Here is a 13,444-nt window from a genome sequence, read left to right as displayed (position 1 = left end):
GTTAAGGGACTCTAGCTACCATAACCGTGTTATAGCCAATTTATTACAATTGAATTACATACATATTATTGATTTTCATGTACATCATTTATATTTTTATATTACATAATGTAATATTATAATGTCTTACAATAGTACATGTTATTATTTACCAGTGGGTCCAGCAAGGAAAAGGGGCAAAATGATCTCGAAAGTCAAAATGTATGAACTTACATAAACAACAAACAAATCAATGAAAGTTAATACATACATTTCCTGTATTTTAGACTTTTTGATTGTTACAAAAAATGACTCAATTTAAAAAAAAATTGAAAAAAGATACTGAAAAATGTAAAACAAAATCAAGCTTCTACATTCCATAAACAAAAAACAATAAACAATTTTGGAAAATAAAATGTTTAAAACTACGACCAATAAAATGAAATGTAAAACATAACTATTTACTTATTAACCCTAGCCTAACCTCAACCAAAACCCCAATCACAACCCAAAACATAACTTGACCCTCACCCTAATTAGGGTTAATAGATATATAGGGAAAATTCCAACAGATTAAGGATGAATAGAAAATATTACCGTCTGAGGACTCGACACTGGCATTTCCCCTTTCACTTCGTGCTTGCTTTTTTTATTTGAATCTGGTTTGGCAGGATTTTATTCTTTCCTCCTGGTTCTGCGGTTCAGGGAGTCTGCACCTACCATGACAATATTCTAGGCAATTTATTATTATTGAATTGCATGTATTTATTATTGAATTTCATACATTTTTGCATTGCGTGCATCATATACATTTTTATATTATGTAATGAAATATTATAATGTCTTATTATATAGTTCCTGTGATTATGAACCGGTAGGTTCTCCAAGAAAAAGGGCAAAATGATCTCAAAACTCAAAATGTATGTACTTAAATAAACAACAACAAACCAATCAATGAAAGTTAATTTACACATCTGTTTTGGGGGAAAAACGTATATCAAAAATGATTGAATTTCAGAAATGTAGACAGTTATGAGAAATGATCATACAATACCATGAACTGTGTAAGAGAATTAATATTTAAATGATAAAAATATGGCAAAGAGCAATTTGAGTTTCAAGATAAAAACTCAAAACTTCCCCCCAAAAAATTTAAGCTGCAACATTCCAAAAAGAGAGAAGGATAAATGCTTCAGGAAAATAAAAATGGTAAAACTAAGAGCAATAAAATTATACAAAATAAATAACTGACTACTAATTAATGCATTTTTAAAAAACAGGAAAAATACACAAATGTCTCTGATAATAAAAGTAATAATAAACTTGTCAAAAAAAAAAAAAAGGGAACACTTGAACAACACAATCTAACTCCAAGTCAATCACACTTCTGTTAAGTTAAACCGTCCACTTAGGAAGCAACACTGATTCATTTTGATTCAACTTGTTTTAATGACATTTCATTAACTTTGGATCATCCTGTCATGTGTTTTTCCACTTAAATTTTGAATGTGACTCCAAATCCAGACCTCAATGGGTTAATACATTTGATTTCCATTGATCATTTTTATGTGATTTTGTCAAGAAGAGCAAAGTATTTATTAAGAATATTTCATTTATTCAGATCTAGGATGTGTTATTATTTATGTATTTATTTGTTTATTTATGTATTTATTTTTGAGCAGTACATACATGTATTTTTTTAAATAATTCTTAAATCAGATTAATTCAGGTTAATCCTTTGGAACTGATAATCCTACAGCGACACCATGTGTTCAGTCAAACAACCAAAAGTTGAAAAATACTCTATAGGCTATTATCATTAATAAATTGAATATTTTAAAGGAGGGAAAATCATTTAACAGAGTGTGTGTGTCTGTGTGTGTATTGCAGCAGGTGTGTGTGGAGGTTTGTCTTTGCAAAGATGAAGAGCCAAAGTTCCAGACCATTCGTCCCGTCCTCGAGGAGACTGACGCCCCTTCCAGAACGCCAGAGGAGAACGAGGACGACATCGAGGTCTCGTCGGCCGCGGCGCTCAGCGAGAACGGCAACTACGTGACGCAAGAGAACGGGAAGTCGGTGGTGTTGTCCCGCCAGGAGTCTCAGACGCAGTCGTTGACCGACTGAAGGCGCCCAACGTCCTTGTTTGGGGATGCTGCACCGCTGCCGCCTCCGCCGGACCAATCGCTGCATCTGCTCGCCACAACCACTCAGCGTTCGATTGCTCTCGAACCCTCCACGCCCGCTCACCGCGCCATCATTCTTATGGGAGTTATTGCTGGGAGGAATGGGGGTCGCCATGGTTACTTGAAACAAAGCTATTCCAATCGTACCCCAAAGGAGATGTTTGATTCTATACGTTGTCAGGTTTGAAACTGCTAGGGGGGGCAGGAGACAAAATCCAGGGCCCTTTTATTTTGTGTTTTTTTGGGGGGGTGGGGGTTGCTATGGTTACCGGAAACAACACCTGATGTCCCTCTATTTTCTGTTGTTGTTATTGTTCCTCTTATACGCCAACACTTCTGGCACCAAAAAGACTTTTGTCAGCGTCCGTCCACATGGGGGCCGAGATTTAAAATAATGACCTTATCAATAGATTATTAGAATATTTGTATTTAAAAACAAAATCTAGATATTCTGTAAATCTTGTTTTTGATTCTAAAATATTTTTCAACTAAATTTGGGTAATGAACATGCACAAAAAACATACTACGCTAAATTTGGAAATGCTTACTATGTTTTTGATATATATTTTTTTCTTTTGACTAATTTACAAGTTGAATTTTAACTTCTCATATAAAAAAAAAAAAACAAACGCAAAATCAATTTAAGAAAATATCACATAAACAGTGACATTTATATGCCAAGTGTATAAAAATGGTATGAAAATCACATTCACAAGAAGTACTTTAAAATCCTGTTTCATTCCCCACATGCTGCTCAATATTTTGTTTTCAAATGTGTGTATGTGTTTATCCATGCTGATGTTTTATTACATAAAAGTACAAAATGCAACATCTCTAAGTCCATCCATCCATCTTCTGCTGGTTATCCTGCACTCAGGGTTGCAGGGAATGCCGGAGCCCATCCGTGCCGTCCTCGGGCGTGAGGTGGGGCACGGATGGGCTCCGGGGTCAACTGGACTGGTCGCCAGTCAATTGCGGGGCCACGTATACAGACAGACAACATCCATTTGCTCACCCATTCAGGGCAATTTTCCCAATATTTTCCTAATATTTTCCCAATTAACCTGCTGATTCAGACACGGAATCTAACCCGGGTCCTTCGCGCTGTTAGGCCCAAGAGCTAACCATTGCGCCCCCATATTGCCCATAATGATAATAATAATATCAAAAATCCATCACATTGACAACTGAAATTTGTTTACTTTTTACATTTCTATTATTCTTATTGCTGTTGTTGCTATTTTATTAATAATTCAAGTGTTATAAACTAATTTGTAAAGACATGATTGGTCAATATAAAGATGGGTAAAAACTACATGAAAATAGAAGTAAACTAAACATACAAAATAAATTCAGATCCATTTAGAAATAAATTTTTTTACATTGCACTACTAACATATAGTATTTGAAATTTATTGTTTCTTTTTTTCAAACCAATTAATCACATTATTGTTATTATCATTATTGCATTGTAAGCTATTTTGGTTACAAAATTTAAAATTATATAGCCAATAAAAAAATATTTCATGACAACAACAACAAACAATACTACTACTACTACTACTGATAATGACAATAATAATAATAATAATAACAATATGGAAGTCCACTGCTGCTGCAGTTCCTACCTTTTTACCACTAGACAGCAGCAGAACTTCACTGACCGAGGTCACGATGTTTAACACATACATGTATGGATGTGTGTGTGTGCTTGTGTGTGTGTAAGTGTGTACTTCTTGCATTTGTGTTTCTTCTGAAAGATAAAATGTAGATATTCCGTTCAAATCATCATCTCAGGAAAAGTTAAGAAAGTAAAAAGACTTTCAGCAAGATAGGTTTTTGATTTTGAAATTTTCCCACTGTGGGGTGTTAAAGGAATATTCTATTTTATATAGGTTTACAAGCAGATAAATCATATGTGAACTTAATTATATATTATAGAGTGTGTTGTTTCTCATGGCATTGATAAAGGAAGACCTCATCTCTGGTAATATTATGTAATAATTATTGTTACATAATATAAAAATGATTATATAATTGATAAGAATTATTCAACATTATGTAACAACAGAAAAATAAGCAGAAGTGAGCGTTTTATAAAGTAATTAGATAATAATATGATGAATTATTGTTGAAACAAGAAAAGGCTGTTTGATGCTTGGTAATAGACAGAAACTCAATATAGATTAAATACAAACATCGCTTTTAAAATAAATGTTATCGTGTTTAAATGACAATTATTTTTCTACAGGATCATGAGAGAAGAAGAAAAAAAATCAGTCTTTTTCATGTCTAAATGATTAAAAAAAAATCACTTTGGAGCAAAAATCTCTCTATTTATCACATAAATGACAACCATCTCTTGGGGATAATTACCCAGATTCTTGTAAATCAGATTTTGGGGAAAAAATGTTTACCATTTTGCTGTCACATGCCAAGATAAATAGTAATGCCTTCCAAAGTACTATGAGGGCAATATTTATCATACGTAAAGAAAGGCTTATCTTTTTATATCTTAGTATAAGAGAAGTTTCTTATCACACTGTGTAAAGTTAGCCTGTTGTAATAACCTAAAATTAGTAGATATAAAATGATAATTAAATGTTTTGAATAAAGGCATTGTTTTAACAGCGTTGATGTTTTGTTTGTTTCCCATAAAATGTGACTTTCTTTCCACAAAAACAAAAGTAATAAAGTGTGACGGGTCAATTTTGGCAGCTTCAGCCTTTCGTACCAAGTGGGCAACCAACTTCCGTTTAATCCAAATAAATAAACAAACAGAATTTCTTCACTTGATGGTTATTTTCTTTTTTTATTTAAACAAAATATTCCTTCATTATTTGACACACGGAGACATAATTTACAGGGTTTCTGTCGGTGGAAAAATACATTTACATTTATTTACAAAAAAAAAAAAAAAAAAAAAAATCTTTGGTTCCGGAACGGTTTTCGCTGCAGACCTGGGTGTCTCTTGCGCCCCCTAGCGGTCTGAGAGGTTAAAGTGCAAATGATCAAATCAAACGGGTTGTTTTTTTTTTTTTGTTTGTTTGTTTTGTTTTGTTTTTATATATTTTTCTTTCTTTCTTTTTCTCCAAAGCCACAGTTCTCATAGGATTTCATGCGTGGCAAAACACGCGGGAACAAAGAGTCCGGCCCTGGAGGCCCAGTCTGCCCACAGCCGTCCCGCCGGCCCGTAGCTGCACATCCGGTCTGCGCGCGTCCTCGTGGGCTCGGCGGCGGCCGTTTCCGCCAGAGACCAGATTTTGGGTTTCTGACAGTTCTCTTTGCCGGTTGCGCGCCCGTGTTCGTGCCCGTGCTCGCTCCCGCCGGCATCCTTGACAGGCGGCGGATGCGCCTCCAAGCGCGCCGCCGCCGCCGCCGCTCCCGCGACGGCTCCCTTCGCTTCTCCGTCCTGCTCCTGCGCATCACACCCGCGCTCCAGAACTTCCTCCTCTTCCTCCTCCTCCTCCTCCTCCTCTTCCTCTTCTTCCTCTTCCTCCTCGTCGGACTTGCCCTTGGACGCCCAGCTGACGCGGTTCTCCTTCTTGAGGCGTCGGCGCGCGTTGGCGAACCAGGTGGAGACCTGAGTGAGGGACATCTTGGTGACGATGGCGAGCATGATCTTCTCGCCCTTGGTCGGGTACGGGTTCTTCAGGTGCTCGTTGAGCCACGCCTTCAACGCGCCGGTGCTTTCCCGGGTGGCCGCCTTGGCTACGCGTCCCGGGTCCTCGGACGCGCCGGCGCGGTACGGCGGATAGAAGGCCGCGCCGCCGCGGGCCAGCAGGGCGTGGTGGTACGGAGACGCGGCGGCCTTCAGGTCGAAGGGGTGGTTCTGGGGACAGTAGAAGGGGAGATGTTAGCGAAAAATGACACTCAAGATCCGGGACGTGCAAGTTATCGTGCGTGGAACTTGTGCGTAAGTGCATGGAAGACGTGCGAAAAAGGTGTGCGTAAAAATCGTTTCTAAAATTCGTGAGCAAAATTTATGCATACAGTTTTTGTGCAAAACTTGGGCGTAAAAGTCATGCGGAGCGGTTGTGCGTGTAATTCGTGCGTAAAAGCTGTGTTTAAAAGTGCGTCAAACTTTTGCGTAAAAGTTGCGCGTTCAATTTGAGCGTAAGAAATTGTTTTTAAAAGTGCGTCAAGGTTGTGCGTAAAAGTTGTGCGTTCAATTCCTGCGTAAAAGTTGTGTTTAAAAGTGCGTCAAGGTTGTTCGCAAAAGTCGTGCGTAAAAGCTGTGCAAACAAGACGTGTGCAAGGGACAAAGGCGCAAAGTCGTGCGCGTAAAAGTGCGTAGCATTATGGTAGACAGGCGCAAAAGTTGTGCGGTCAAATCTGCCTATAAATTCACACGTGAAAGGTTGAGTGGAAAAAAAGTCGTGCGTAAAGTCGGAGGAAACTCACCACGTGCGCGACGTGCCTGTGGTGCGCGTACGGGACGAAGCTGTAGCCCGGTATTCCCGAGTAGGCGACCGGGACGCCGGCGGCCAGCGCCGCCAGCTGCTGCGCCTGCGCGGCCGGTGCGCAGGCCAGCACCGGGATCTGGTATCCGGCGGCCGCCGCCGCCGCCATGCTGACGCTCCTGTCCGGGAAGAAGCCGCCGAGTCCAGAAGGCGATGCGGGCATTTCTTATTTTTTTATTTGTTTATCTGTTTTCGCTCTCCTTTTGTCCCGGCTGTCCTGCTCCGAGTGCGGGCCCTTCGTCCCCGCCCCGCATTTATACGCGCCCCGCTGCAGTGCGGGGGTGGGGTGGGTGGATGGGTGGGTGGGTTATTGAGTGACAGCTCCGCTCAGCTTTCACTCCACGCAAATCCCTTCAAAGGAGAACCTCCGCTGTTCCTTTTAGCGTTCTTCACCCCCCTCCCATCACGCACACGGATCATCGAGACTTGCTTTTATTTCGCCTCCTTAGTCCAGTTTCAAGACCGCTTCTATTTATTCTTTTATTATATTTTTTTTTCATTTTTTTTAAAGAACTAACCCGTAAAAAAAAAATCAGTTATTAATTCGACTTTTTTTCTTTTAAGTCTTTTTTTATTTTAGTTTATTTTTTCGATTCCCACTTCACCACCACCCGTCCTCCAGACCTGGTGTTGGGAGGAGAACACACACACACACACACACACACACACACACACACACACACACACACACACACACACACACACACACACACACACACACACCTCCGAGGTTTTGAATTAATCCTCCGGACGTTTTTTTTCTCTCCACTTTTTAAACTTTGACTCACATTTTCCCCCCATTAAAAATTTAATAAAACTAATTACCAGTTAACTAATTAAGTTTCCCACATTTTCCCCGTTTTATTTCTATTTCATTTCTTCAATAATCCCGAGTTTAATCCGAGATCCGAGCATGGACTCTTTATTTCGGTGGGGTTCCCGGGGGAAACAGGTGGCGGCTGACGTCCCCGATAACCGTCCGATAACGGATGCTAATGAGGATATGCGCGTACACGCTCGCCGGCGTGCGTGTCGCAGATAAGAGAAGATTACACTTCTTAGTTTTCAAACCCCCAAAACCAGCACCCTCCTCATCCTCATCCTCAACTCCCCCGCAGGCTCTTTAAAAAGATTGTGTGCGTGACACACACACACACACACACACACACACACACACACACACACACACACACACACACACACACACACACACACACACACGGAAGGATTAATCACAATATTAGCTGTATTAAATAGAATAGAAAGGGAAAGTTGAAGTGGTATTCAAGTACTTTAACTCAGTTGTAGCTTAAAAAAATAATAAAAATGTTATTATTGCTTTATATGAATAAGAAAAAATAGTAATGATGATATATATTTATATTTGTGAGTAGTAGTAGAAGATGAAACAGCAGTGAAGTTTGTACTCCTATTGGCATTGGAGTAATAGTAACTTTAGTATAATAGATATTTGTACTTTTCATTGTATAAGTTGTATCACTTGTAGTAGATGGGACAGCAGTGAAAATTATAGTAATTGAAGCAGTTGTTGTGGTAATTATAGTATATACTTGAGGCAGTGGTTGTATTAGTTTAGTATATATTTCTATTTTTCATTGTAGTTGTTGTAAAAGTAGTAGTAGATCAGAAGGGGGGCAAACATTTTGCAAAGAGGTCCATATTTGGTGAGGGGAAAATGTGTGAGGTTCGACCATTCAGTCTGACAGTCTTTCAACCAATAACATTAAATGCAAATGAACTATTTCATGATTTAATTTTTTTCTGTCGGGGGAAAAAAAAAAAACAACTTAAACCTATCCAGGGTCATTTAAAACATTACATATTATTCACTGTTAAATGCTCTCTATGAACTTCTAATTTCAAACAGGAAAATAACACTAACAGTGATATTATTTAGAAGAACAAAACACTGAATCCTTGTATTGTACCTTCTGTACTGTAACAGCTGCCGGACGCATATTATTGATTTTATACCGGAAGCTAAATCTGAACACGGGTCACATTTGGCCCGCGAGCCAGATTTTGGACATCCCTGTAGCAGATGGAACAGCAGTGATAACTGGAAGCAAAGCAGTGATTTTAAAAGTACTTATATATGTAGTTATAGAATATATTTGTATTTCTTATTGTATAAGAAATGCTAGTAGGGTTAGTGAAAGAATGGCAGTGAAGTCGTGGTTGTATCAGTGGTTATAGTTGTAGTATTGTATATATTTGTAGTTTTCCTTTGTGTAAGTAGTAGTATTAGTGGCAGTAGATGGAGCAGCAGTGATCATTTTACTATAAGCAGTGGTTGCAGTAGCAATTGTAGTCATGGTAACAGCTCTATTTGCAGCACTGTACTTATCGTCACAAAGTACTTGAACAAATGAAATATACAACTCGAGGAAAAAGGAAAAAAAGGCTCCAGAGAGGAAGTATATGCTTGTCCTGGAAAATCTTTTTTTTTTTTTTTTTTTTAGTCATGACCTTGTCAATGGTCACAGCATGTTGCCATGGTGACAATGTTTTTGTGTTTTCTCGAGACTCACTAATTATTCTGTGATAACCTCTGAATATATTTTATATAAATAAAAAATAAATATATAAATATTCCATTCTCCCCCTGGAGGGGGGTAATTTATTATTTATCAATAAATATTTTTTTTGTTGTTGAGAATAGATTTTTTTTTTTACAGCTTGTGACTAAATTACCACAAATAAAATATAGTGGCTACAGGGTTACAAGCTTAAATATTAAAGTCACTCTGATTTACTTGTAGAGATTACACAACTATTCATAATGATTTTATTATTTACCCACTTCTTAACGTTTGATTATTTTCGTTTTAAATAAGATACACCCCCCCACTCCCACTCGACTACATCTTCCATCAGACGGCTGTCCTGGTGTGAAAGCCCCCCCGAGGACTGACAACTGGGGCTGCCCGTTTTTTAGGTACAGTACGGTAACTGTAAGAGGCCCCGGCCGACTGATGGTGTTTGTTTTGTTTTTGCATCAAGAGGAAGAATGGAGGGGATTAGAAGGGATTAGTTTTCTTTTTTTACAAATTTCACTTTAATCTCGTGATTCTGACCTTATTCTCGGTTAAACCTCAGATTTTTTTCCTCCCCCCCATGTAGACGCCTAACTTTAATGTTTTGTAGATGAAATACTGTATTCTTAAAGACATTAAAATATAAAGACAGATAATTAAATCAAATTCAATTTCCTCCAGGCTGAAAGTGAGAGGAGAGGCAGGCATAAAAAGGGGGTAAAGACCATATAACAGGGAAATAAATCTTACTTATCCTAGTAAATTGGTAATCAGTCACCTGCAAAGATTAACTGGAAAAAGTTCAAACAATCTTTGAAATTTGAGATAATTATGTCTAACTTCTTTTGATATTTATTTTTTACAATGTAAATTAAAAATTAAAATAATAAATAAAACAACAAATTAAACCAAAATTCAAATCAAAGAATAAAAGATAAAAAAAAAAAAATCACAGGAAATCAACCTAAAAACCTGCAAAAAGCAAGGAAGATCTCAGAACTGTTATATGAAGGATTTTTTTAATTAAATCAATAGAATTACATTAATACATTAAAAAAGTTTATAAATTGCAAAAAAAAAAAAAAAAAAAAAAATCAAATTCAAGCTGAAAATATGTCTTTTTTAGAAAATAAAGATGTGAAGCAATCAAGTAATTACAGAAAAAAAAAATCATGACCAAAAAAATATTTCGAATCACGAAAACGTGGAATCAGATATGGAGGTGGGAGTGTTACTGGAGGGTAGGGGGTAGTCAAAGAATTTATTTGGGTGGTTTGGGTGGGGTCACAAAGCCTAAAGCAAATTAGTACGGGGTTGGGGGGGCCAACAGAGGGCGAAGAGCAGGAGACTTATGAGGCATCGGAGCTCGACATCTCTCAACACAAACAGCTCAGGGCAAACCCCCCCCCCCCCCACACACACACCCCCCGAAACTCCCTCCTCCCTCCTCACCACCACCCACGCAGGTGTCGGCGGGTTGACTCTGTGACTCTGGGCTGTTTTCTGCGAGGATGTCACTCGTTGACACCGGAGAAAAGTCACCAAATGGAATCCGATTGTTGTGGATGTGATAAAAAACACAAGTGAGCAAAGAGCCTTTATCTCTAAAGGGGTTGGGGGGGGGGGTGTAAAGAAAACAACTGGTTCGTTCCTCCTTTATCTGACAATCTTCACTAAGCAGGGTGAAACGGGGGTGAGGGGGGTGAATACAGATAAGGGACAGAGGACAGGAATTACCTCTTAAAACTTAAAAAAAAAAAGGAAATACAGCGATAAATCCGCAACTCTCAACATTTAAATCAAAGTTAGGACATGTTAGAATATGGTCAAAATGCCAAAACAGAACAGCAATCTACTCGGCCGTTTACTTCAATCACCAGAAAAATAAATCGGCGCGGTTTAGAGGGGGGGAAAAAAAATTAAAATACCTTGAAGTCATGGAGGAGAGGGGAGGAGGGTTCTTCATGTCGGCGGTGATGCAGATGAGTGACAGCGGCGGAGAGCTAATGACGGGGTCCGGACAACGGCCAAAGGTGTGACCTCAATTACAGATCGTCCCGTGACCTGCGACTCCACAGAGGGACTAAACATGCAATTAGAGGCTCATACGTAGGTGAGAACGAGCAAACGGACGCCGATGGAGAAACCTGCAGAAACCTCCGGCGCTTCAGCCTTGTTAGGTTATTTTTTTTTTGGCCTCGGATGATCGGCAACTTAATAAAAAAAATAAATAAATAAATAAATTCAAAATTTAAAAGATATTGGATTTTTAATTTCTTTTAGTTCAGAACAGCACAAATGAGAAACTTAATAAACTTGCGGTTTGGAAAAAGTACAACAAGGAGTTAGATAATTACAGTTTTACACAAAGTATACAAAAAAATATATTGGAAAAAAATGTGGTGTAAAAAAGTTTTAAAAATACTTTTCAAGGAGCACAGAAATGATCATTTTATGACGTCTGAAAAGGTGAAATTAATACGATTAATGTTTCAAATGCCATCTACACCATTCGCACCTTCAGACAATTACAATAAATAAAATTAAATTAAGAAAAACACGGAAAACTCAATCAACATTAGTTTTGAAAAGGTGCCATTTCAACTTGTCGAAGGCCCCGAGAGGATGAATCTGCATTTTCAAGGATATTTTACATGAAAAAAAACACTACAAGACAATAATAATGGTCTATTTTCCTCTCTAATGGGATTTTCCTGCTGCAGCAACACAAATGGAGATATAAGCGGAGTGTGAATGTTATCAAGCTCTGCCACCTCTTTACTATCAGACCCCCCCTGACCCCCCCAGCTCTTTGTCCTTTGTCATTATTCTTATCAGCCCCACTCTATCATTCCCTCTAAATAGTAGCGGCGTTGAAACCGCTTGCAAATGTAAGTATGTCTTTGTCGGGGGGGGCCGGGCCGGGGCCCGCCCTCCCGGCGGCCGCCCCCCCCAGGGCGCAACCTGATTGACGGCCCTCCGCTGGGTGACTGACAGGCTGCGCCGGGGTGGCTGAGATTGGGAGGCGCGACAGCTGGCGCTGCCGTTGGCGGCAGTTCATGGGTGGGTGCCGGGATCCTGCAGGACCCCCCCCCTTGCCCTCACCCTCCCCAGCCGGTTTTATGTGGAGCGAGACCCAGTGGGTTCCACGGTGAAGCTTATTGACGGTCAAGTCATTTCGAGCTGGTGTTGGATTATTTGGGACTTGTTGGGGAGGAGGGGTTCTTTCAGATTACCACCAAGCATCCTGTCCATGCAGTTTGAGAGGAAAAAAAAAAAAAAGCAAAAAAAGTGAAAAAAAAAAAAAAATCTAACTGCTACATGATTTAGCAGCGAGAACCCACACCAGACTCCTGTCACAGCTATGCTAGCAATAGCTTGCTGCAGCGTAAATAAGGAGTTTACGATGGTCAAAAAGGTAACATTTGTTCCACTAAAATTTGCACCTAACTACCTAACTCATATCCATGCATTATGACATGAAACTGCAATGATTCAGTATTCCGTACTGCAAACCCTCTTTTTTAGCTGTTAACGTTTGTTTTTTGTTGTTTCCGCTGATCTGTCTTGTACTTGAATTGTAATCTGGGTAGAATTTAAAGGTTGTTGTTTTTTTTTTGGTTTCAAAGTGAAACATCGACGTCTTGCAACTATGTTCTACGTTTGATTGACAGCTGCCTGAGGTTAACCGTCATCTTAACGCTTCAGATGTTGGACATTTCTCCAGGAATTGGATGTTTTGTTGCCATTGCAGTGACCGATTTCTGACTCAGACGCTAAACTAATAACATTTCTATCTTGTAAAGATTAAAATCAATGTCTTTTTGACACCTGCCGTTTTCCATCACGTTCTATCTGTTTGATTGACGCCTGTTGACGTCTACCTGTAATCAACTATTACAGGAGACATGTTTGATTCCCTTCATCTTCATCATCACCAGATTCAGAACTAAATGTCCAAGTGGCTTCCTTCGTGCGCAGAAAACGGCGAAAGCTGCCGCGTCTCCTCCTCGCCCTCGACGGGGCTCACAGAGGGCGGCTAATGAGGTGATTGGGCATCTGTGACGAGACATCTACATTTGGGCCCATTTGTGAAACAATGGCAACAAGGAAACCCGGGGACATCGGCCCCCGTGTTCTCCGGCTCAAAATAACAAAGGCGAGCGGCGGCCGGCGGGGAGGCTGCGCTCTCATGGAAATGAGCAACCGCGCTGACAATGTAGCTCCTAATCTCTTCAGAGGGGAGGAATCGGTTACACAG

General features: G+C 39.5%; 2 protein-coding genes across 3 annotated transcripts in view; one reads left to right on the top strand and one right to left on the bottom strand.

Annotated features, from left to right (window-relative positions):
- cd40 (CD40 molecule, TNF receptor superfamily member 5) overlaps nt 1–2,995 on the top strand; it is a 9,057-nt gene extending 6,062 nt beyond the window's left edge. Inside the window, exon 9 of one of the 2 annotated variants that reach the window (XM_086159786.1) lies at nt 1,873–2,995. In XM_086159786.1, the coding sequence (XP_086015912.1) occupies nt 1,873–2,103 (231 nt within the window). In that variant the 3' untranslated portion in view covers nt 2,104–2,995. Of the gene's footprint in view, nt 1–1,869 lie in introns of both variants that reach the window. The other variant, XM_086159785.1, reaches the window with a different exon arrangement.
- Nucleotides 2,996–5,157: 2,162 nt separating this feature from the next.
- irx7 (iroquois homeobox 7) lies at nt 5,158–7,684 on the bottom strand. The gene is made up of 2 exons (XM_086159529.1): nt 6,567–7,684; nt 5,158–5,994 (listed from the first exon to the last, which is right to left on the bottom strand). Exons 1-2 carry the CDS (start codon nt 6,786–6,788, stop codon nt 5,269–5,271), a joined length of 948 nt encoding a protein of 315 aa, XP_086015655.1. The 5' UTR covers nt 6,789–7,684; the 3' UTR covers nt 5,158–5,268.
- Nucleotides 7,685–13,444: the final 5,760 nt, after the last annotated feature.

Source organism: Fistularia commersonii, chromosome 14, assembly GCF_037954325.1.
Source record: "Fistularia commersonii isolate RoL2024-O1a breed Wild chromosome 14, RoL_Fcom_v1.0, whole genome shotgun sequence".
NCBI classification, from domain to species: domain Eukaryota; kingdom Metazoa; phylum Chordata; class Actinopteri; order Syngnathiformes; family Fistulariidae; genus Fistularia; species Fistularia commersonii.
This window is presented reverse-complemented; position numbering and strand designations above follow the sequence as displayed.